This window comes from Erpetoichthys calabaricus, chromosome 6 (assembly GCF_900747795.2).
Source record: "Erpetoichthys calabaricus chromosome 6, fErpCal1.3, whole genome shotgun sequence".
NCBI lineage: Eukaryota > Metazoa > Chordata > Cladistia > Polypteriformes > Polypteridae > Erpetoichthys > Erpetoichthys calabaricus.
In genome coordinates this window covers 172,248,331-172,274,531 of record NC_041399.2, presented here as the reverse complement: position 1 = coordinate 172,274,531, position 26,201 = coordinate 172,248,331, and the positions used below count along the sequence as shown (strand labels likewise).

The 26,201-nt window shown below is 39.4% G+C and overlaps 1 protein-coding gene across 2 annotated transcripts in view; it reads left to right on the top strand.

Moving 5' to 3' along the window:
• The first annotated feature begins 7,530 nt into the window (after positions 1-7,530).
• ccny (cyclin Y) overlaps positions 7,531-26,201 on the top strand; it is a 192,938-nt gene continuing 174,267 nt past the window's right edge. For both annotated transcript variants that reach the window (XM_028804110.2, XM_028804109.2), the window contains exon 1: positions 7,531-8,173. In XM_028804110.2, the coding sequence (XP_028659943.1) occupies positions 8,020-8,173 (154 nt within the window). In that variant the 5' untranslated portion in view covers positions 7,531-8,019. The remainder of the gene's footprint in view (positions 8,174-26,201) is intronic.

Sequence of the window (26,201 nt, the reverse complement as noted above, 5' to 3'; positions counted from 1 at the left end):
ACTGATTAATATTGATTCTACTGACTGATTAGTATTGATTAGATCAATTGATTAGATAGTGGCCCCTTGGCCCTAAAATACAATGCAAGTGATTACCAAGTTAAAGATAAGGAGCTGGGCGGCATGGTGGCGCAGTGAGTAGCGCTGCTGCCTTGCAGTTGGGAGACCTGGGGACCTGGGTTTGCTTCCTGGGTCCTCCCTGCATGGAGTTTGTATGTTCTCCCTGTGTTTGTGTGGGTTTCCTCCCACAGTCCAAAGACATGCAGGTTAGGTGGATTGGCCGATTCTAAATTGGCCCTAGTGTGTGTTTGTGTGTGTCCTGTGGTGGGTTGGCACCCTGCCTGGGATTGGTTCCTGCCTTGTGCCCTGGGATTGGCTCCCGTGACCCTGTGTTTGGATTCAGCGGGTTGGAAAATGGATGGAAGATAAGGAGCTGCTCGTACTTCTTATATTTCCTAAATAGCTATTTCTTTTAGTTCCACTACAAATCATACTGTACCTTATTACTTCTTTTAGCTTATTTTGAACAAACAGAACTTTTCTATTTTGGAAACGCATTCTTTGGTTTTCAACATTAAAAAATACAACTTCACAATTATCACATTGCTGATGTAACTTTGATAAGTGGTGGTCTTCAAAACAAAACATCAAGGGTGTAAAAGCAATGTTTTGATGTGGTTGTAGGTTTTCACTATTTGACGATCTTCTTGATTATCGCTGTGAGTTCTGTCTTGGGAGTGTTCTTGCATTCTGTATTTGGGAATTTGTCTTGCATCCCTATGAGCCATCATGTTTGTCTGCTGATCAATTGCTCAGTATTTAGGATTACATCTTGTCTTCTTATTCTTTCTTGTTCTTCATTACTTAATTGCTTTTTTTTTATTTACCTGATGCTCAGCAGATGTTGCTGCTCTTCTTTATTTGTCTTCCTCTATGTTGGTTATCAATTGGCTGAGTGTTCACTTTGCTGTAAACACATGACAACAGGACAATTGGCCATCCTTTACTTACAGTATGTCTAATAAAGTTTGATGAGCAATAAACACAATAACTACACTTGATTATGAATTCTGAACACGTATGTACTGAGTCCTTAGGGATTATCAATAGGTGGGTTTGCAGGGGCCATGTTTTTTTATTACTATGATATACTTTTCTGGCCACCAAGTTGCTATGACCTACATTTTATTTGAATATGCAGAACATATTAGGGTATATTCAGGATAACTTCTTGCTTGTTTGTGTGCTTCAGCACCTTGTCTATTTCTTCTTTCTTATTCTTCATCAGAAACATGCCTTCTGCAATGTGCTTGACACTCATCAGATACCACTGCTTTTCTTTTCTTTCTACTATTATGGTGGTTATCAATAGATTTTATTAAATCACCTTTCCTGTATGATCACCAGGGTTCTCTTATCTAAATTGTTTTAAATTTCCAGAATATACCAGGTCATATGCTTTTGAATAAGACCAAGATCAAGGTTTTAGCCACATTTGTCTGGGAGTAATTGCGTGACAGATGGGCAGACCTTAGCATTTTAGATATATAGAAGATTACTCCTTCTCTATGACTGTATATTCAACATTTGAAAGGTTGACTTTGCAATCCTAATAGGAGACTACAGTGTTTATGTGGAGCATGCGTGGAAGAATGACCTGTCTGATTTGGCAACTTTGAATCTGGTAGGTTTGTTGTTATTAGACATCTGTGCTAGTCTTTAATTGTGAGTACAAAAACTGTTCAAACAGATGGTTGCTTATATGTGTACCTAATATCATAGTGTTGTGGTCCATATGTGAATAGTTGTTTAATTGTTTTTTTATACTTTTGCCATCCACATTTTACCTGTATGCTTTGGACGCAAAGGTAAACAGCTATGAATTGATCATGTCTTGTGGCAAGAGCAGGACACACCTAGGAGACCCAAAAGGTAAGTGCAAAGTTTCTGGAGACACCTACTACCATTTATGTCTCCACTAAAAGTTCATTCAGCTCACCTGACAAAGAGCTTCTTATGCATCTCCTACAAAACCGGGGGTGAAGAGTCTAAGTGAAAAAATGTTCAAGACTTTGGTAGATGAAGGAGATATAAGGAGCTGTGAATAAAGGAGTAACATTATCAGTGATTACATGTCTTGTAATACAGTAACTATCAAGTAAAAACTACAATCCTTCCATGTAAAGCAAGGTACTGTTGAGCTAGGCAGTTGTACATTTCTGAAGCAAAATCCAAGGTGTGGAGAGAGTTTGGACAACCACTGAGAACGGTGGCCCTCAAATAAATTATCTAAAAACCATATGATCATGAAGAGATTACACAGGATGATAGCAATTATACAGAGCCTTCAGAAAGTATTTTAACACAATTTGTTATGTTCCAGCGTTACACTAAAATTGTTTAAATTCATTTTTACCCTCATCAAATGCTACACAAAAGTGAAAACAGGATTTTAGGAATTTTTTAATATTTATTAAAAAATAAAATACTGAAATATCACATTGGCACAAGTGCTCAGATCCTTAACTCAGTACTTAGTTGAAGCACATTTGGCCGAGATTACAGCCTGGAGTCTTCTTGGTTATGATGTGACAAGCCTGGCTAACCTGGATTTGGAGATTTTATGCCATTCTTCTCTGCCAGTTTGGATTGAGACCACCGGTGGATAGATACTTTCAGGTCTCTATAGAGGTGTTCAATTGAATTCAAGTCTGGGCTTTTGCTGTCCCTAAGCCACTCATGTGTTGTCTTTGTTTTGTGCTTAGGGTCTTTGTCTTGATGGAAGGTGAACTTTTGGCCCAATGTGATTTCCAGAGCACTCTGGAGCAAGTTTTCATTAAGGATATCTGTGTAAGTTTCTCTGTTCATCTTTCCCTCAGCTTTTCAGCCACTGAAAAACAACCCTAGTGGCATGATGCTGTCATCACCATGTTTCAGTTAGAATGGTACTGAGCAGGTGATGAGATATGCCTGGTTTCCTTTAGATCTGATGCTTAGAACTGAGACCAAACAATACCATCGCAGTTTCATCACAGCAGAGAATCTTGTTTATCATAGTCCAAGACTCTTTTAGGTGCCTTTTTGAAAACTCCAAGTGAGCTTTCATGCGTCGTCTGGCTACTCTGCCATGAAGGCCAGATTAGTGGATTGTTACAGTGATGGTTGTCCTTCTGGAAATTTCTCCCATCTCCACAGAGGTTCTCTCAAGCTCAGCCAAAGTACCCATTGGGTTCTTGGTCACTTCTCTTGTCGAAGCCCTTCCCTGTGACTGCTCAGTTTGACCGGGAAGCCAGCACTAGAAGTAGTTGAGCTTGTTCCAAATTGTTTCAATTGAAGAATTATAGACAGCAGTATGCTCTTGGGAACTTTCAATGCTGCAGAATATTTTTGTAACTTTTCTTGGATCTTTGCCTCAACATAACAATGTCTCTTAGCTCTGCAGGCAGTTCCTCCGACCTAATGGTTTGTCTTTTTCTCAGATACATATTATTCAACTGTGGGACCATATATAGACATGTGTATTCCTTTCCTAACCATGGCCAATAACTGAATTGACCACTGGTGGACTGAAAACAATGTGTAGAAACATCTCAACGATGATAAGTAGAATAGAATGCACCTAAGCGAACTTTCAATTGTCATAACAAAGGATCTGAACACTTTTTTATTATTATTATTAATACACTAGCCATCCCCTGCGGCTTTGCCCGCATATTAGTGAAATAGGACAGTGAGGAGGGCCCCACCCGGCTCTCTACTCCTGATGTCACTCTTCCACCTCCCCATGGCCCGCAACCTCTGTCTTGGATCAGCGCAAATATAATCGCTCCTGCAAGCAAACTATGATTCTTACCGCAATGAGAAAAGTCGCAAAATCAACCGGAATGTTCAAGCAAATTATAGAAAAAAAAAGATCTAAATCTGTTAAGTAGTTCTCTCATTAACTAAGCGGAGTTAAGGTTACGCCCCGAGGCAGACATGTGAGTGAGAAGGGCCCCACAGCCTGATGAGTCTCTTTCAGATTTGTGCTAATAAGTAGGTACAGCAAGAGAACTATGATAATTATCGTGATGATAAAAAGCAACTGGATGTTGAAGCAAATTATAGAAAAAAACCCAATCTAAATCCGTTAAGTAGTTCTCTTGTGAAAGGCGGACAGACATACAAATGGGTCTAAAAAACTATAAGCAATTTAGTGTTTGGACCACAAAATTTTTAAAACTGTTTCATAGCGAGAACCTATGGGCCAAGGGTAACCTACATTCCAAATTTTAAGTATCAAGTCCTCAAGGTTCGGGAGATTTTGTGATGTGTGGGTCAGTGGTATTTGGCTTTTATATATATAGATTTGCAAAACTTCAGAAAATCCTGTTTTCACTGTCATTCTGAGCTATTGAATGTTGCTTTATGAAGGAAAAAATGAATTCAAGTAATTTTAGCAAAAGGTTGCAACATAAAAAATGTATAAAAAGTGAAGGGTTTTGAATATTTTCAGAAGGCATTGAATGTTCAGTGGGAAATCAATAATCTCACATTATATTGAGATAGAAGGAAACTAGATGAACTGTTAGATGGTGCAGGTAAGTAAGACTTTCTTAGAGAGGACTATGCTTGAAATATCTGGCTGGATAGTGCAAATCTCACTTCATTCAATATCTTTTGAATTAAAAACAGGTTTTTATTCCCACCTTACAACTTGAATGTGAATTGTAGTTGGGGAAAAAAGCTGCAAAGTCTTTCCTTAACATCATTTGTCGCCATAAACATCATCATGATTAACATCAAAACAAATCTGTAATAGGGTAGAGTGTTATCCTGCCCTACATGATTCTAAAACAACCCAGGGCCATCTTAACGCATGGGCACGCTGGGTAGTTGCTAATCTATGTATGTTGTGACTTGCTGAGTGGTTGTGTAGGTAGGTGCCCCAGTGCACTGCTTTGCCCGGGGGCCTATAATGCTTTTAAGACGGCCGTGAAACAACCACAAATTAATTAAAATCATTTTGACATGCATGCTGTCACTCCATGTTCGGAACTTGTTTTGGCTTTACAAAAAGTCTCATGGTCATGACGAAAGCGTGCCTGGGCCCAGAACGTTAAGCGCGGTGTGAGTGCAGGCCACTGGGGGAGAAGGGAGGGGGGACAATTGCGCTTGGGTATGGTAAGGAACAAATGTGTCTAGTGTAAGTACAGTGTAAGTTTTACTCAAGTTTTACTCAAGTCTGCTTGTGAACAGCAATTTTCAACTTCAGTCACATATTCTTTATTAGAATGAATTCTAATTCTACAATGTTCAAAGCGTTGAAAAAAACTGACTTTAAGATGATGTCTGTGGAAAAACAAAATTGATCTTAATTTCTTGAAATTACAGTTTTAATTAGAGAAATGCATTTTTTTTGTGTTGCGTGGATGTCCTGGATTACTGCATCCCAGCAAAAACTGAATGTTGTAGAACAAAGTTTCTGGCATATCTGCTATGAACATCAAGGCATATTAACAGTGAAAGCTGCCAAAAGATGGACCTACCTTCTTCAAATGAGTTACATCGTGTTTTTCTTCTTACAAGCTCAATTTGGTCCAGTACTTATCCTTCAGCTACAGTCAGTGTCACTACTGGTAGCATGAGGCGATACCTGGACCCTACAGAGGTTGTACAGGTAGTCCAACTTCTCCAGAATGGCACATCAATACGTACCATTGCCAGAAGGTTTGCCGTGTCTCCCAGCACAGTCTCAAGGGCATGAAGGAGATTCCAGGAGACAGGCAGTTACTCTAGGAGAGCTGGACAAGACTATAGAAGGTCCTTAAGTCATCAGTAGGACCGGTATTTGCTCCTTTGGGCAAGGAGGAACAGGATGAGCACAGCCAGGGCCCTACAAAATGACCTCCACCACTGGCACCACTGTTCTTTTCACAGATGAGAGCTGGTTCACCCTGAGCACATATGACAGACGTGAAACGGTCTGGAGAAGCCGTGGAGAATGTTATGCTGCCTGTAACATCATGCAGCATGACTGGTTTGATAGTGGGTCAGTGATGGTCTGGGGTGACATATCCATGGAGGGACGCAAAGACCAATACAGGCTAAACAACGGCACCTTGACTGTCATTAGGTATTGGGATGAAATCTTTGGACCCATTGTCAAACCCTATGCTGGTGCAGTGGGTCCTAGGTTCCTACTGGTGCATGACAATACCTGGCCTCATGTGGCAAGAGTATACAGGCAGTTCCTGGAGGATGAAGGAATTGATACCATTGACTGGCTCCCACGCTCGCCTGACCTAAATCCAATAGAACAGTTGATTTTTTGCAGTCTGCACATTTCATTCTGTACATAATACATTTTATATAGGTTTATGCACTTGATTCTGCAGTAACATAAAAGTTAAATGTACATGGAGGTTCTGGACTATTTCATTCCGATTTTTATATATTGTCGTTCACACTTATGTGCTGAGGTTGCAACCACCATGGTTCGAAATGGGAATAGCATTCTTAGGAAGTTGTGTGATGTCACATGTTCTGAACGTAACGGTAACACCTTATCTTTAATTTGACCGCAAAACCTTAGTACACTTGGTCGCAGTGTCTACACATGTCTTCTAACAAAATATAGCATTGATACAGGATTCTTTGTGGTCTCCCTAGTGTATTTATTCCTCGACACCTTGGATGTATAAGATCACCGTTCTTTATGCATTTTTCGTATTTTTGTAACGAATATTACTACGCAAAAAGGGCATTTTCTGCCTCGTATTGACAATCATATTCTTCTCTTCCTAAGGTAAAACTAATACATCATATTTATTGTATATGATCTTTCTGGAACTGACCATCATGAAACATAAGTCACTGAAATATACGATATTACAGCATAAAATAAATGATGAAACCAATAAAACACGTGCAAGCGATGTTGCTAACAGCAAATTATTTCATGAATTAAGCAGAAACACTAAATGGGGGCATTAATTAAAACAATAACAGATTTATGTAAGAACGTTTCATATTTGGTTTAATTGCACTAAACTATCACCATACGTAAAATAATACCAACTGCTTCTAACCATCTCCAAGAATACGAGCTGTCAATCCGATTTGTACAACCCTTTATTGACATTTGGAATTTTAACAGGTCAATTGAGCCATCAATTAAAAGGAGGTAGGCCCGAAAAATCCGGAAGTCTTAATGTTATTGGTGGAAAACGCAGAATTGCTGTAGGCAAGTGAACGTTTCCGTCTGCGCCGTTGCTCGGCAACCTAAACCATTGCATAACGGGAAATGAAGTCCTGCTTAAGCATTTTAGTCGAAACGAAAACATTTATTTTCTATTTCTCATGTCTTTTGTGTCATTTTGGTAGTTCTTAGTCTACAGTATATTTGGCATTCCACTTATAAAAGGATAAAAATGCTCCATTAGAAGCTGGAAAAATTCGGTCATACAATTCTAGAGTTCGCTTCGAAGATTCGGTTTGAAGCTGTAGTGTTCATGCGACTTTAGTTGTGACCCCTGTGTAACCCGGAAATGTTTCTGTGGGAGGCTGCTGAGGTTGGCGATGTGCACAGCCAGGAGCGGCGCAGCTTGCGATGCTTTTCTCGTTTCCTTCACTTGGCGCGGGCGGATTTATGGGAGAATGAGGGGATGACAAGGATACTGTAGCAGCGCCCATTCGCTTTCCTCCTCCTCCTTCTTCTTTTTTCGCAGTTATTACTATTTTGTTCATGAGGACAATCGGGGTAGCCGTCAGAGAATTTGTTTGGTGGCTCTTCTGAAAGGGAGGAAAACGGAAAAGCAGCTGTGGAGATCTGCTTTTCTTTTGTATAATGCAGATGGCTTTGCTTTGGGATTACTAACTGGGACCGGACGAGGGTGTGTAGCAGATTGGATACTGGCTCGTTGGGCACGCACGCGTCGCTAATCATTTCAACAAGGATTGTGCTGCTAAATAAAAAAAGAGTCATATCAAAAAAGACGGGTAAACGACGGACACCGCCCCCTCCCCCAAGTCTGAGAAATGGGGAACACCACGTCGTGCTGCGTCTCTTCGAGCCCCAAGCTGCGCAGAAATGCCCATTCCAGACTGGAATCGTACCGGCCGGAGCCAGAGCTGAGCAGGGAGGACACTGGCTGCAACCTGCAGCACATCAGCGATCGGGAGAACATTGATGGTGAGTGACGGAAGAAGAGACGGAGATTAGGGCGTGGGGGACCCCGTTTATGACGCCTAGAGAGCACTGTCTCGGCAGGGCTAAATGTGGAAAAGTTGACTTGACAGAGAAATGTTCATGTACAGCAGATAGTAGAGATCAGAACTAAAGCAAATGCGACCCTGGAGGGAAAAATGCATTCATAAAAAGTTCTGCCGAAACCGCCCTCGCGCTCAGTAGCTTCAGTCACCATGGCGATATGTCTCTCTTGGTTGTCAGTCTGTCTGATCCTGTGCGTGGTAGTTTCATGGTTCTCCATATGCTCAATGACAAGACAAACCGAGCCTTTTCGGAATTGTGTATTGCCATTTTGTCAGTGCTCATACAATATGGAATACTGTGATTTATTTGATGTAGCGCCTTCCTCGGGTTTGCAAAGCACGCAAGAGTCCAGAATTCAAGGTGCACTACGTGGTTATTCAAATACGAGGTAATTACACGGGTGATAGTCATTGGGAGGAGTCAATAAGGAGAAGTGTGCATATACTGTATGTATATTGCAAGCATTTTGGGTTCCAATCCCATGCCCAGTATTCTCGATGTTGGAGATTGTCACTATGGCTTATCTCTGGGTGCTCTGGTTTTTCTCCTAGATCCTCAGGTGTCCATGTTTTGTTGCCCGCCCAACTGGTGATTCTGATTTGGCCTTTGGCTGGGTGGCTGCTTCCTACTGTAAGATGTCCATGGTTACTGTCCTGGAGGGCCACAGTGGCTGCAGGTTTTTGTTTCAACCAACTTCATAATTCAAAGCCATTCCTTACTAATAACACAAGTGTGCAAAATTTAACTCAAAAAAATTATTTTAATTGTGAATAATTTTTTTTGTGCATTTATGAAAACGAAAAATATAATTAAAATGATTTCTTCCTGTCACCTTTAAGTACAAAATTGAAAAGAAATTGTAATTTTTATTTATTAGTGTAATAAGACCGGGTGAAATCTAACAAAAAGGTTGAAAAGTAATCAAGTAACTTTTGCAGTACAACATCTTCCGAAATGTATTTTGTAATGCATGTAGTGATAAAATGAATTGCATTTGTCATTCCAACAGATGACATGTCACAAACATATGTAGTAATAAAAGGCTTTACTACAGATGTGTGATGCACCATCTGTTGGAATGACAAATACAATGCATTTTATTACTACAAGTGTTTGTGATGTGTCATCTGTTGGAATGACAAAGACACAGCAAACAGACAGCCATACATATATGTAAAGAAAGCAATAATGCATATTCACTAACTTCTCTAGTTTTTGTTACTTCTTAGTTTTTTTGGTCTAAACTCTGTTTGGTGGCCCGAATCATTCAACAGTAGTCTGCTATCCATCATACTGATATCCCAAAGTCCTGGTCCTTTTTTCCACGTATTTGATATTCAGATGAAGCTTTTACCCTGCTCTTCACTCACCACTCCAAGATTTTCAGGGAAAAATTTCAAATGCAAATCCAAAAAGTGAGTCATATTGCCACCCATGTTCCTAAATGTTAACTGTTAGATCTTTCACAATTTCTTTATAATTTTGATTTTTGAATGATACCTAAACCTCTCATTTCAGGTTGTTCATCGCACCATCAAATTCTTCATCAGAAATCAGTTTTTTGATATCAAAAATGCTCTCCTTAAATTTAGTCTTAGTCAAACCTGGAAACTTTTCAGACAAATACATAAAATAGTTTTCATCTATTGATAGGGCTTTGACAAACTGCTTCATTAAACCAATCTTAATATGAAGTAGTGGTAGTAGCATTTTATTGGGGTTCACCAAGCTAGGTCTGAAGATGTTTTTGGCACCTAACTGCTGTCCCAGTAAGATATACAAAACTTTCAAGTACGTGCATAAGAACCATTAGTTCCCATTGTATTTAATATCCATCCATCCATCCATCCATCCATTGTCTCCCGCTTATCCGAGGTCTGGTCGCGGGGGCAGCAGCTTGAGCAGAGATGCCCAGACTTCCCTCTTCCCGGCCACTTCTTCTAGCTCTTCCGGGAGAATCCCAAGGCGTTCCCAGGCCAGTCGAGAGACATAGTCCCTCCAGCGTGTCCTGGGACTTCCCCGGGGCCTCCTCCCGGTTGGACGTGCCCGGAACACCTCACCAGGGAGGCGTCCAGGAGGCATCCTGATCAGATGCCCGAGCCACCTCATCTGACTCCTCTCGATGCGGAGGAACAGCGGCTCTACTCTGAGCCCCTCCCGGATGACTGAGCTTCTCACCCTATCTTTAAGGGAAAGCCCAGACACCCTGCGGAGGAAACTCATTTCAGCCGCTTGTATTCGCGATCTCGTTCTTTCGGTCACTACCCATAGCTCATGACCATAGGTGAGGGTAGGAACATAGATCGACTTATATTGTATTTAATAATTGTTTTAATTTTTTTTTTGCTTTAAATTTAGATTTTAATATTAGAAAATATTAAATTCAAACAAATTATCATTAACATAGTTTTGGTAATAAATTATAGCATGAAATGATTACAAAAAATTATAATTGACAGCTAAACAGTGTGTTTTTGTGAAAAATGTTATGTGATGGAGAAAAATGGTTCTCATTTTGGAGTTCAGCACCCGAAAATATCATGTGAAATAATCAAAATACAGTGGTGATACGTACTTCGAATTTAAATGGATTCCGGTGGCCATTCGAACTCTGAATTGTTCAAAATCCAAATCAATTTTCCCCATTAGAAATAATGGAAAGTGAATTAATCTGTTTCCCAGACCCTGCATAATACCCATTTTGATAAACTGCAAATATGCAGAATTTAAGGTAAAAATAACACCATTAAAGGCCTTAAATAATAAAGTATGAAAACAATAAATAAAATTCATAAATACTGGTATAAAATGAAAATTGCATTTACTATACCTTAGTGAGGCAGAGAAAGGTTGCTGTTTGGAAGGGGAGTCACCTTCCATAAACTCACCAAATAACTGTACTTCTGGTGTTCTCTATCCCTTCTGCATCTTAGCAATACTGGTTGAAGGCTGCCAGATATGCCACACATATACTTCTTAGATGCCATGGTTAATAGATAGGGGTTTAATATATATATAGTGATTGAACCCCAAACCCCTAAACATGATGACACCAAGCCCCGGGTTCAAATAATGGAAGATTCATTATACAATTCCTCCACAAAGTCGCACAAGCACAAATAAAGTAGTTTTCTCTCTCCATTATACCTGCCCTCCTCCAGTCGAGTGTTGCTTTATGTCCTCCCAGCTCCGACTTGCCTGGATAAAGGAGTGCGGCCCCTTTTATTATGGACCCGGGAGTACTTCCTGTGCCAGGGCGATTGCCCGATGGAAGTATGTCCGGATCATACAGAAGTCCCATAAATTGGGGAACGCAACTCCCTACAGTGCCCCCTTGTGGCACCCATGGTCCCCAGCAGGGTTGTATTGCCAGACTACATCTCCTAGCATTCCCTGCTGGTTCTTGAATAGGTGCCTTCATGGAGGGCTGCTGCCATCTAGCGTCTTGGGGGAGTAAAGAGCCCCTAGCGACATTGTCCATCTTTAGTAGGCTGTCCATCCATCTCTTCTAGTCCTTCCTTCTGGGTCTGATCTCTTTCTCCTCCCCCTACATATATAAAACACTCCAAAAAAAAGTGAAAAAAACACTGAAAGCACACAAGTGTAGCACAAGAGATGCTTTCACAGTGAGAATGAGAGACAACCTGGCCACATGTAAACACCATCTGCTGCTGCTTTTTCACTCTATGCACAGTTTGAATGTAGATGCATATTTAAAACTCTAGATCGAAATTCTGTCAAATTTGGCATTTGAACTCTGGAATGTTAGAAGATAGAATCGTTCAAAGTACGGGGTACTACTGGAATTATTTCAACTGCACACATCTCTCTCTCTCTCTCTCTCTCTATAAAATCCAACGTCTGTATGTCTTTCCGCTTTTCATGAGAGAACTACTTAATATATTTAGATCTGTTTTTTTTTTTTTTATAATTTGCTTGAACATTCCGGTTGATTTTGTGACTTCTCTCATTGCACTAAGTATCATAGTTTGGTTACGAGACAGGCTGTGGGCCGGGGAGAGGGAGAGGGGGAGGCGGAACCTTGGCTGTAGGGAGCCAGATGGGGCCATCCTCACTCACACGCCAGACTCCGTTCATGTCGGTCTACCTCTCGCCATGTGTTGGAGTGTACCTTGCCTCAGCTTAACTAGCGATACCTGTTTGTTCAGCAGACATTATCATCTAGAGATTGTTAAAGAATAACATTTGACGTTTTTGAAAGAAAAATCACAGCTACGTGTGTTTTAGAGGGTAGCCTATGATTGGCAGAGATATCATGACTCCGTGCTCTTCTCCCCATGCGGGGGACGCTCTCCCATCAGAGCTGAACTTGATCAGATTTAGTGGCAACGTTTGACGTTAAATTGTACCTACCTTCTGCTTGGCTGGAGATATCATGGCAACTTTTTACATTTTTCAGAAAGCGATCACAGCGACATTCTTGCCCCTGATAGCAAAATCAAAAATATTGTATAACAAAAGGCCCTTGGATACGAAAGTTATCGATATAAATTCTTCTCAATACAAATTATTACATTTTTTTCCTAAAATTTTTTTTATTGATTTTTAACGTGTCCTGTTTCACTACTACATGGGTGGAGTCGCGGGGGACAGCTAGTGTATGATAAACATGGTATTTAATTATGTAGCTTGTTGGTGCTTTTATTTTTCCAAGACAAATCCTAATCACTTTGTAGATTTTTCCTTTTCTGAGAACAGTATCTGTATGTTATGGACTTAACCACATTTGTACTTTTTCTCACTCATTTATATATTTTTAAATGCATTATTAACACAGATACATCATGATACACAGTTTTAAAAGGAGCCAGGTTAACCGAAAAGCCGGTGGATCCTTTGTCATTTATTTGTACTTATTAACTGGTGGGTGGAAAAGGAAACAGTTAAAACTTAAATACAACTGTTTAAAATATAATAAGCAGTTAACCACATTTGTACTTTTTCTCACTCATTTATATATATTTAAATGCATTATTAACACAGATACATCATGATACACAGTTTTAAATGGAGCCAGGTTAACCGAAAAGCTGGTGGGTCCTTTGTCATTTATTTGTACATATTAACCAGTGGCTGATTAAGGAAACAGTTAAAACTTAAATACAACTGTTTAAAATATAATAAGCAGTTAAGGGAATTGAATTTTAACAAGTGGGTCAGCTTAAATGTTCTGTCTAAAAAAACATCTGGCTTTAACAGAAAATAAATAGGTTGTAATTAAGAAATTGGTTGAGGCAAAAACCTGTAGCCACCGTGGCCCTCCAGCACTGTAATTGAAGACCCCTGTCCTACCATGTGCCCGATGCTGATGGGATTAGCATTGGCCCTAGAGCCCTGTTAGTGATTTTTGTTGTTAATTGAATGTTGTTTTAGTTTTTGGTATTTTTCCTTATCTTGAAACAAGTACATAGATTTTATATGAAACTTTTATATAATTGCTAGTACCATTAATGCCCTTAATGGTCTTGCCCATAACTTCAGTACACACCCATTAAGGGTGTTTAAAAAGTCATCTTGTATTGGTGGTTGTAGTTACTGCTCATAGTGCTTGTAGTTGGTGACTTCAATATAGATTAGAAATATATCACAACAGCAGAAATTCAGTTAAGTTTTGCTTGTGCAATTGTTGATTATCTCTCATCCATCCATCCATCCATTATCCCAATACATGTTAAATGTCTGCAGTCATTTGGGAAACATTTTTGCTTTTCACTTGTGGGAATTAAACATTATTTTATCTTTCACCTTTCCAAGTTTGCATGCTCACAAAGCCCTTCACTGATCAGTTTATGTTAATACAATTATATTTATAATCATGCTCTCTAAAGTTAGTAATAGGGCAGGACACATTGCAATTGCTTACATATTTACTGTATTTTTACAGTTGAACCACAAGCAGATTTAACGATGTGCTGTGGTTCTGACAGTAAGTTGCATTTGAGAAATGAATTACTAGCATTGCATTTGCTCCTGTACCACAGATCCTGTACTGTATGCAGTACGCTGCTTAAAAAGATAACTATGCTTGTATAATTCACATTGAGGTGACTGTGAGGGAGTGGATTGTTTACTTCCACTATGGGAAATAATTCTGTTCCCTGTCTGCATGAAAGTCAAATGAGAATTGCTTTACTAGCCTAAAAAATTGCACGTATATTTTTGCAAAAAAAGAGTAACAGGTCCACTGCCATGGGAACAGAGTAAAGGAGAAGTGTACAGGTAAATACAAGTTAAAATAACTTAAAACAGTAGGAAAAAGTCAAGAAGAGCGCTTTTGTAGCACCTTATAAATATATATGTATACAGCACACAGGTTTTGACAAACTGGCTTGTATGTGGAGTTTGTTTAATTATGACACATTGTCAGCGCCTCTTACGGTTTCTTTCATGAGATGATGAGTCTGGATCCTCTTGGTGTGGGCTGTGATTATCCTAGCAGGTTGATTGTTTTAAGTCAGTTTGTTTTTTATTGATGAACAAGGAAGAAGTCTCCCATAGCATTAAGCAGCTGGATTGTGCAGCCTTTGCACACGTACACTGATATTGCATATAGTGCCTGTTCTAATGACACAGTCACAGGTACAGTACAGTTTCTTGCCATAGTGCATTTTTATAAAGTATAAGACTAGACACACTTGCTCATGGTCCCACAAGCCCCTGCTAGGGCTTGAATCTACTTTCTTGTGGTTTCTAGTTCAGCTCCATAATATAAATAAAAATGTTCACCTACTAATACATCCTTTCATTTGTAGATTTCATAGAATATCAGAAAAAAATTCCTTATTCAAGCTCTAGTTAAAAGTAGTTACTTGCTTAACCTTGAAACAGGTTAGATAACCGTTCAAAAGGCATTAAGTTATATACATTCAACTCTTTTTCAAATCCTTTTGCATTTTTGATAAAAGGCAGCAAATATAACTTGAGACCAGAAATGAGACCAGTAATGGTGTTAAATGTTATGGTTCTAAAAACCAGTAGACCACCATGTTACTCCTCACACATTGATCTGATTGCAGATTTTTAAATTGAAAATGTTACTATTACAGAAGCTGAATTAAAAACAAAAAGGTGAACAAATATTTATTTTTGTGTTAATATGGTCACTTATCTAAATTTTTATCATGACAGAAATTCAGTGGATTTAAGTTGTTTTTGGATCAAAAAAATTCTGTTTATTATGTACTTTTTTGATATCCAGATCTTTAACAAGCCTGACCTAGCAGTTGCCTTTCACTAGCATTTGAAGAATAAAAATGAATTAATATGGCACACTGATACCATATTAAATTTTTTCTTTCCTTCTTAAAGTGCACTTTATAGTTACTGTAGTTTGACACAATGGTTACATTATTTTTGTTTTAGCTTTGCATTCATGAAATTCAAAATTGGGTAACAGTTTTGTTGTGGGAGGATTATACTGACCCAGTAAGGTGCTGAACTATTAGTTATCTTCCAGAACAGAATATCATTGTTTCTTTCTCTTAGATGATTACAATTTCTTTCACTAATTACCATGATCTTTTTTTATCTTCCTTTTGTTATGTCATGCTCAGTAGGCACATATGGTATTTAAAATAGGAGAGAGCTTAATTATGCAAAGCAGAGCTTTTAAAGACTTGCCAAATGAATAAAGGGTGTTTAAGCTAATATTGGAGGTTAAGGAATAGGTCGTTGAAGTGGCAATAGTGAGAAATTGTTAGACACTTAAATGGGGGGGGTGGTTCTTAAGTGGTTAGGGACATATCTTTGAAATGTGTTAGTATGCTGAGTGGTTAAATGTCAATTGCTGCCAGATATAAAGCAAACCAAAAGGTGTAAACAGATTGGCTTTCTTGAGTGCAGAGAGGCTCTGTGCCACCTCCCTAGAGGTATTTGACCTTAGGTTAGTATAAAACAAAATACATTATAACTTTCTGTTAAATTTCACTTTTATTTAGATTTAATAATAATTTATTTTTTCTTTGCAGTTGGTTTATGTAGGATGCAGTGTTTTGAATCCTGACTTGTCTCTTGGGTTTCACTGAGTGCTCTGGTTTGATCTCTCTTCCGAAACTTAAACATTGATCCGGAATTTGTCACTGTTTGTGGATGTACCCTATAATGGTCTGGCAACTCGCTCATTGTTGCTTCTTGTTTTGTGTCTAAAGCTGCTAGAAGAGCCACAGATCCTTGGGACCCAATAGTGGAAAAATGGGTTCAGAAAATGGTAGGGTGGCTGATTTTTATAGACACCTTACAGAACCATAGAAACTGAAAATTAATGTTAGATGATTGAACCTGAGAAAAACTCTAGTGAGGATAACAGAATAATGAACTAATGCTGAGTGAGATTACATAATGTCAAAGCTATAGAACACCCGGGAGAGGGGCTTGAATATTGCCCAGAGTTGGTCCCTGCCTTTTGAGAGTGCCCCACTACCCTAAACTAGAAAATGAAACCAGGTTCAGAAATGAGGGAATGGATGAATGCACTGCAATAAAAAAAACCTCTAAAACTACATCTCGCTATTATAATAAAATAATCCTGAGACGAGACGTGACATTTTCAGAGGGATACTTTCATGTCCCATGAGATGGGACTTTGAGCCAAGAGATTTAACCACACCCGTGGCCGGAAATAAAAGGTAAAGAGTAGATGACAAAGTAGAACGTCATAAAGAATTCAAAAACGTTGGCGCAATATGCATGCAGAGCAGGTTAGAGATAATGAAAGTACTAAAATTAAAAAGTCTCAAAAAAATAATTTTAAAGATTGCATTAGTGCAAACAAATGGAAATTATTACTTGGTGAAATAATGGAACAGTGAAAAGAGATCGAATATATTGTTTGGATTTAAACGTTAAGTCAGAGACTTGTAGATCATCTAATTCGTGTTGCCATTAGGGAAAAGTAGTGTTTCTTCCCAGTGAAGAGGCGTATCCACGAGAATTAAAAGATTTGTTGTTTGGGGAAAGTGAAACCCACATACACGAGCGGCAGAGATGCGAAGTGGCTGGCGCGTAGACCAAGCCGGGGGGGTTTCAGCAAGCAAAAGTGAGCAGGGGTCGAAGGTGCGTAGCGCAGGCTGGGGGGGTTGGCGAGCGAAGTGAGCAGGGGGCAAGCCCCTTAGTCTACTTAAGTAAAAACATCTAGACATAAGAAATGAATCTTGAAATGGATGAATGTTAACACATATTAAGCAGCCTGCAATGGTCTGACAGACACTAGTCCTGCTACTCTTCCTCAGTAGAGCTGAAAATAGTGGTGCTTTTTTAAGTAAAACATTCTTTTTGGTATTAGGCTTAATAACTGGTCTTATGTTATTTGAATTAGATATTTTAAATTAAACAAAATGCTCTTACATGCACAATGCTTGTTAAGAAATGTTTGTAGTTTGGAAGGATAAGTACATGTGTAATTGTACAAATCATCAGGGGGCACAGCAGTACAGGACAAGTTCTGCCTGCCTGATATGTACAGATACCTGCTGTACAGGTGTCATTTTAGAAGTTTTGGAGCTTACATAATGTAATGACGCTTCCCTTTCCTTTTGGAAAGCTACAACAGAAGGCAGGCTGAGTGTCATTTAAAAAATAGCAGCAGAGCTTAGAAATGTAAAGCTGACATGAAAGCACTGGTTAATCCACCAGACAGTTAAGTACTTGATTGCAAGCTGTTGGACGTTCTGTTATTTATTTATTTGTTTGTAATGGGAAAAAGTGCAGACTGCACAATGAAACATAAATGACACACTTGATGTTCTTCTTTGTTGTGGGCCTTGTCTTGTAGAATAATTTTACATTTCTGAGTTGCAACACTCTTTAAGTGGATGCTTTCTGGGTAGAAGGAACAGATTTTTCAGGACACATTTTCAGGAAGGAGAGGCATAGAGGTTAACTCCAATAAATAACTGACTCTGAGGAGTAGGATTACTGTCTCTGTGGGGTCTGCACACTCTTTAACACTACTTTTCTCCAGCTACTCTTAGTTTTGGTTACATACCAAACGTGTTAATTGGTTGGTTAAGGTAAGGAAGACAGAAGTTTCAAGATGAACAAGTTGTATTCACTAATCATGGTGCCAGAGTGTGTCAATGTGTTGCCTGCTGATTAGCACATGCAGTGAGAATATCACTGTGCTCTGTACATGTTTCAATAATGACCATTTAAACTTGTGTTACATTAGGTTAGTTGGCCATTCTAAACTGGACTGAGAGGAGTGTAAATATTTCCTGGCAGCCCATTAATTATTAGTTCTTGACTTGCTCCCTTTGCTGCTACAATCAGAGAGTCTCTGGCACATTACAAGGACAAATTTAAGCCAATTTTCTGTTCTCTACCAGTATACTTTGACTTGTTGGTGGTACTATGGTACTTTTGTTACCTCAAAATGCTTGAGCTCTAGTTTTATTTCTTTTAGGGTAACGTATATTGGTTCTCTGGTTTCTTATTACAATTTGAAAACAAACTGCAAAGTTGATTGGTGATACTAAGATGGCTCTAACATGAGAAAGTCAGTATGTATACTAATGTGACCTGCAGCAGCCTGGTATCTCATACTGGATTGGTTCTTGCCTTGTGTTCTGAGCACCACTTGAGTTGTACTGGATGAATCATCTTCAGAAAATGAATGGTGGAAATGCTGCTGTGACTGAGTTGTAATTCTAATCTTTTATTGATAAAGTATACAGTAATCCCTCCTCCATCGCGGGGGTTGCGTTCCAGAGCCACCCGCGAAATAAGAAAATCCGCGAAGTAGAAACCATATGTTTATATGGTTATTTTTATATTGTCATGCTTGGGTCACAGATTTGTGCAGAAACACAGGAGGTTGTAGAGAGACAGGAACGTTATTCAAACACTGCAAACAAACATTTGTCTCTTTTTCAAAAGTTTAAACTGTGCTCCATGACAAGACAGAGATGACAGTTCCGTCTCACAATTAAAAGAATGCAAACATATCTTCCTCTTCAAAGGAGTGCGTGTCAGGAGCAGAGCATGTCAGAGAGATAGAGAAAAGCAAACAAATCAATAGGGCTGTTTGGCTTTTAAGTATGCGAAGCACCGCGGCACAAAGCTGTTGAAGGTGGCAGCTCACACCCCCTCCGTCAGGAGCAGAGAAAGAGAGAGAGAGAGAGAGAGAGAGATAGAGAGAGAGAGACAGAGTTTGTTTTTCAATCAAAAATCAATACGTGCCCTTCGAGCTTTTAAGTATGCGAAGCACCGTGCAGCATGTCGCTTCAGGAAGCAGCTGCACAGAAGGTAGCAACGTGAAGATAATCTTTCAGCATTTTTAGACGAGCGTCCGTATCGTCTAGGTGTGCGAACAGCCCCCCCTGCTCAATCCCCCTACGTCAGGATCAGAGAAAGTCAGCGCAAGAGAGAGAGAAAAGTAAGTTGGGTAGCTTCTCAGCCATCTGCCAATAGCGTCCCTTGTATGAAATCAACTGGGCAAACCAACTGAGGAAGCATGTACCAGAAATTAAAAGACCCATTGTCCGCAGAAATCCGCGAACCAGCAAAAAAATCCGTGATATATATTTAAATATGCTTACATATAAAATCCGCGATGGAGTGAAGCGCGATATAGCGAGGGATTACTGTAGTCAGCAGTGTTCATTGTATTCATATTTTTATTTTACTTATCCTTGGCATGTCTATTAGTTCATGTGGGAAGTATTAATGATCATTTACAAGAGGTGGATTTTGATTTGGAAAGTTTTTTTTTTTTTAGTATTTCGTTTGATATACTTACGTAAGCTTTTGTCATAATTAAAACCACTTCAATGTAGTGGTACAGTGATGGAGTGGTTAGTGCAGCAGCCTTATATATCCAGAATCCTGACTTTAAATCATACAACTACTTGCTGCCAATGTGGAATTTGTATAGAGTTTGTCCCTCGCCATTGAAGAGGACCATAATGTTACCATTTAGAGTTTCTGTCACAATGTAGGCAGCTCTGATTGGGAGGCTGATTTTGTGCTGAGATTTGCTGTTACTGCCTTCTTTTCTCATAAGTTAAGGCGCCAATGCTGATCTTGGTGTGCCAGTTGTCACTGTCTAAGGCACGTGTCTCCCGGCTATCTGTGCTGATGCCAGAATTCCTCGGGGAGATCTTCAGGCTGTCCACCAATAGATTGTTTGCTAAACAACAGTTCACCATACAAAATCTTTGGCAGGCATTCCTCTGGCATATGCCCAGCATGGCCAGCTGATTTTAGCTGAGCCTTGAATAGCATGGTGTAAATGCTTGTAATGCCAAGATGGGTAAACACCTCAGTGTCTGTAACCTTGTTGGCCCATCTGATGTTAGGGAATCTCCTAAGGCATCTCATATACAAATGGGGGAGCTTTTTGGTATGGCAGCTGTAGACTGTCCATGTCTCACATGCATATAGGAGTGAAGTTAAGACTGCAGGAACATATATTTTGAGTTTTGTTGCCTGCTTGATTCCTCACTACTTCCACACTGAAGAACAGAGTTGGCATAAGGTGGTACTGGCTTTGGCAATCCTGGCATTGACCTCCTCATCTATGCCTGGAGTTTGCATATTCTTCCCTTGTTAGTATGCGTTTTTTCTCAGAGAACTTCAACTTCCGTCCCACATTCTAAAATTTGTGTTTAAGATTATTTGGTAATTGTTACTGTCCCCTGGCTCAAGGACTGTAGGTTTGTGCATAAATATTATCTGCAATAGACTCGTATCCCATCCAGGGTTGGTTCCAATCTTCTGCCTAGTGGTGCTAGGATTGGCTTAGGAATCCCCAGGAGGTGAATATGTTGAAAAAGTGGGTTTGAGAATGTTGTGAAGTGGTTTTACGTTATAACATTAAGTGCACCCAGGAGTCAATTAATGCAGAAAAATAAGGGAATGAAAAAAATTCATATTGAAAAAGGATAGACATTTTGAAATGACTGATGGCTGTTTCAAATATCACCAGTGAGAGAAAAGATAAAGCTACCATCTGGACCTGGAAAAGCATAGAATGGAAAGTCTGATAATGGCTGGTATTTATTGTAGTTCTCTATAGTGAGATCTCAAATGAAACAGAAGAGAAAAAACAAGTCTATGTACTGATCTCTGAATGCAGAATCTGCTTAGAATCACAGAACCAAGAAAGACATGGAATGCTTAATCAAAAATGGTCTGTTGTTTTCCTAAAATGTGTTACTGAGGATCCTGTACTCTGTTTAGGTGACAGTACTACTACTAATTATTCATCCCAACATTAAATCCCAACATTAAATAGTGTTTCCATTCACCCTTTTCTGCCTGTGTAAGAGGTGTCTCTTACTTCAGGTATACTAACAGTAATAGGGAATTTTGTGCTTCCTTGATTACTGGCAACCTCTGTTCTTCCTGTTGGACGACTGGTCTGCTCTGAGCTGTTGTTTGATTTCAGATAATTAAGACCAATTTTCAGGTCTCTACTGAGTCAATTATCATGTTAATTCAGTGCATTTTTCTGCTACTGGGAGGCAAGTTTAAAGAAAAGTCACAGACAAAAGGGCATATTTATCAGGGCCAAGACTGAGAAACAGTCAACTGTTTTAATCTCTAGATACCATATGACAATGTATTTAATGTTTTTCAACAATTACTACTTATAAATTATGCAATATTTTGCAGGGGCCCCTAGCCCTTAAGCATCCTTGTGGTGTATGACTCTAGAGCCAACTTTTGTTTTAACAGAGGCTAATTCCTGTTTTAAATCAGAACACATCTATCTGCTTAAACATTTTATGCAGATTTTATTAATTTACATGTGTCACTGAATACATAATTTAAAAAAGGGGAGGATTTGTCGTACTAGTGGGATTTCCCTTAGACTGACAAGTTAGCACAGAGCCGTAGTAGATCTATTATAGATTTGAACCTTGTGACTGGTTATTGTCACTGTGAAGTCTGTGTATTCTTCCTGTGTCTGTGTGTTTTTCTGCAGATACTCTATATAGTTAACCTGCTTTGTCCCCATAGACGTGCAGGCTAGGCTAGGCTAGGCTAGGCTAGTTGGTGACCTTAAATTGACCCCATGTGCCTGACACCCTGCCTAGGGTTGTTTTTCAATTTGCGTTCGGTGTTGCCAGTATATGCCTTGGCCACCATGACTGAGAGTTGCATTAAACAGGCATGATAGTGTATATGTGTGCTTTATTTGCTGCTGTATATATTCTGCTATATATGTAATTATTTTTTCTGTGCTTACTTGTTAAAATTTTACATTGTTATTTCCTTTTAAATGTTTATAAGTGTCTAAAAGCGGTTATTTAATGATGCATTTACACCAAGTTAGCTGCATGGGTACAGGATTCATTAGTCTTTGTCTCTCTTTCAGGTCATTTTTTATTTAGTTATTAAATTGTACAACATTAACTGGAAAGTGAATAACAATTACTGCTCAGAACAGACTTGTGTGGTATTTAACTTAATTGCACATCAAGCTGAGTAAATCTGAAATGAGGATGATGTAGTAGTGCATCCCTGATGTCACATTACACAACTTATAGTCAGAGGGAATGTCAAACTTCACAACTGAAGTTATTGATATTGTCATCTGAGCATGTCAGTTTGCTATATGACTAGAAGTTTGTAGGTCATGACAAATTAGATGACTGTGTAACGACTTTCCAGCACAATTTTACATTTGCAGTGTATCACAAGTTCACCCCTTTTTCTGACAGCCAATAATATGCTGCATGATGTTGCTGGTGTCCATGTGAATGGGTCACAGTTATTGTGAGTTCAGGAAAAACTTATGTCTGTTTTTCTTTATTTTCTCCATTATGTTGTGGTACATAGAAAAAGAGGATGTCAGTCAGATGAGCCTGTTTTCTCTTTGTGACCTCCAAAACACCTGTGCTCCTTATTCCTTGTTGCTGTATTATATATATACTAGCAAAATATCTGCGCTTCGCAGTGGTGAAGTACTGCTTTAAAATTTTTATTAAGAAGAAAAGTAAACCTTTTTAAACTGAGGGAAAATATACCAATAATTATTTGTTAAGGATCTCTTTGTATACCACATTGTCAGTTCGGCCCTCCGGTTGTAATATGACCAAGCTGTGTGTTGAGCTTACTCTTGAGCATGCAACGTATAGTTGGCCATGTGAAAAGCAATCTTGCCTCAAATCAATGACAACCTTTTGTAGGGTCTGTCTCTGAGACTTATTGTCATTGCGAAGCAGAGCCTTACTGGAAATTGGAGGCGTTTGAATTGAAATGGGTTTCATCGATAACTTCGCATCCAGCTTTTCAGAGTTTAAACATTCATAAACATCAAAGTGTCCACTACTCAAATTGTCACATGTGAATCTAAGATATTTAAGAGGCATTGGCGGTTGTCCAAAGGTGTAAAATATTTGCCCATTTCGGTACACTTGAAAGCGACAACCGAACAATTCAGCAGCAGCCATCAACTCACATGCAGAACCATAGGTGAAGGGCTTAAGCATTTCACTCTTATAGTGCTCCTGTGTAGTATAATTATCTCCTGTACCGTCATCAGTCCACACCTTGAATCTGTCCCAGTCATTCAATACATAAGACACAATGTTCCTCCGGATATCAAGAGTGAGCCTGATATGGCCATGCAATATGTAACACAGAGAATGGAAAAGGCAGTCGCCATCTCCGGGCATGGAAACCATTCGGTAAGTGACAGTTCTTTGATCGATGGTGATCACCTCGATAGACATGTAATTGGGGGTATGGTTGGAACGATAAAGGAAATGGGTACCTGAACAATGTAAACTAAGTCTAAAATACCTACACAATAACTATAATCGTAATAAACGAACAATAAAACAGCGGAGAAGCCGTGGATTAAATAAAAGGGATGCAGTTATCAGCAGGGAGACGTGAATACCGTGGCAAAGCAAGGAAAGGAATGAAGAGACCGGAGCGACGGACAGGCTTATATAGGCAGGCAGCCAGCTACGTGGGTATGCATGGGGATGGGGGACCCAACACCGCCTCACACGGCGACCGAGCTGCAGGCTATGGATGTATAAATGTACGTAAGTAGGATTCAGTTAGCGTTGGGAACCCGTATACCAAATTTCTTGAAGATGGGCTCATAACTAACAAAGACCGTTGGAAAGTTCAATATGGCGGGCGACAATGGCGTCATACCACCGAAATAAGTACGTACATTGGTTTTGGTTAGTGCAGGGAAGCTGCCTACCAAATTTCATTAAGATGGGGCCATAAATAAGAAAGTTTAACATGGCAGATGTTGTCGACCGTTATGACCATTACGCATAGAATTTCACAATGAAACCTGCTTAACTTTTGTAAGTAAGCTGTAAGGAATGAGCCTGCCAAATTTCAGCCTTCTACCTACACGGGAAGTTGGAGAATTAGTGATGAGTGAGTTAGTGAGGGCTTTGCCTTTTATTAGTATAGATTGTACTTCCAGGTGAGTGCTGATTGGTTGACTGCACTCATACACACAGACTGCACCTCATGACTTAAGACAAAATGAAACCTTTTTTGATTCTGCAGGAGCGAGTTGCTGACTTGTTAGACTGAGTCACTGTGAATGCCACACTATACAACTGCTGGGCATGAGCATGTGCCCCTCACTGCTCCCAACTTTTTTTTTTTTGTTCTTTATTTCGCCTTAAACAATTTCTAGTATTAGGAATTTGTTAGTTTTCGCATACCCCTTGGGGTCAAAGCACAGGGTCAGCCATTGTACAGCGCCCCTGGAGCAATTACAGGTTGAGGGTCTTGCTCAAGGGCCCAGCAGAGTTGGATCTCTTTTGGCAGTGACGGGGATTCGAACCGGCAACCTTCTGGATGCCAGCATAGATCCTTGGCCTCAGAGCCACCAATCCGCCACTTGCTAAGTGTGCAACTGAAAATCACTGGAAAAGTTGAGTAATTTGACACTACCTTTACAAATCTGTTACGCTTTGTACAAAAACAAACCCTGAAGTCAAGAAAATAATTAAAAAGAGAAAAAAAGAAATAGGAATTTTAAGAAAACAAGGACCAAAGGTGGGCTCAAAACTAGGTAAGGTTGTTATACTCATTAATCTTGGCACATGAGAATGACGATGTGTGGCATAATGATTATTGCATGCAGTTTTATTGTATTTTGTACATGTCATAACAGCGACCTTAAGAACCTGTAAGTCGAAGGTATAGCTGGTAGTTGAAGACACATATCTGAAATTTCCAGGCTGCAAGTGCAAATTGTTCTGTTAACTGTTCACTATTTGTAAGCATGTCACTTAACACACTTTGTTTTGAAAATGTAATAAAATACATATCTTGAGCAATTTAGTGTATAATGTCTATCTAGTTTTTGGGAGACAGAGTCTACCCTGGGGCCTTTGGACACAGTTTAGGAATTTACATGATGCAACAGAGCTATTATAGACTGCTTAGTGTGACCTCTGGCTTGTTGGCCATACCCTCAAGTCCACTCTGCGACTGGCCTAGTTTCACCACCTAGCTTGAAGTTCAGTGACAATAGGCGATTCAGCCCAACAAATCTTGTCAGACTTATTTGCCTAATTTCACCACATTTGTTTGTGTTTAAAATTGTCTGGCAATAAAATGGTGAGTTTTGGCAGTTCTGCATAATTACAATTTTTGTATGGGTCTGCTACCTTACAGTCAGAATTTATGTGCTTTTAGATCATGACATGGGTCATTCTTTGTTCTGCTTCTTTACAGTTTGAGACCACCAGTCCATTGCTCTAATACGCATTCCCATTGATCATGTATCCAACCAGTGTGGTCAATTCTCCTCTGAAAGGAACAAAACAGAAAATGCGTAGTCTGTTCTTGGCATATGGAAGAAGTAAGCTGAGTCAGTCTTTTGAAAATCTGTAGTGTCTTAAGTCACAGTTATTTTCCACATTAACTGCTTTTAAATAAAATAAAGAGGCTTTAGATTACAAAAATTAAAAGAGAATACATTAACCCAAGTAAG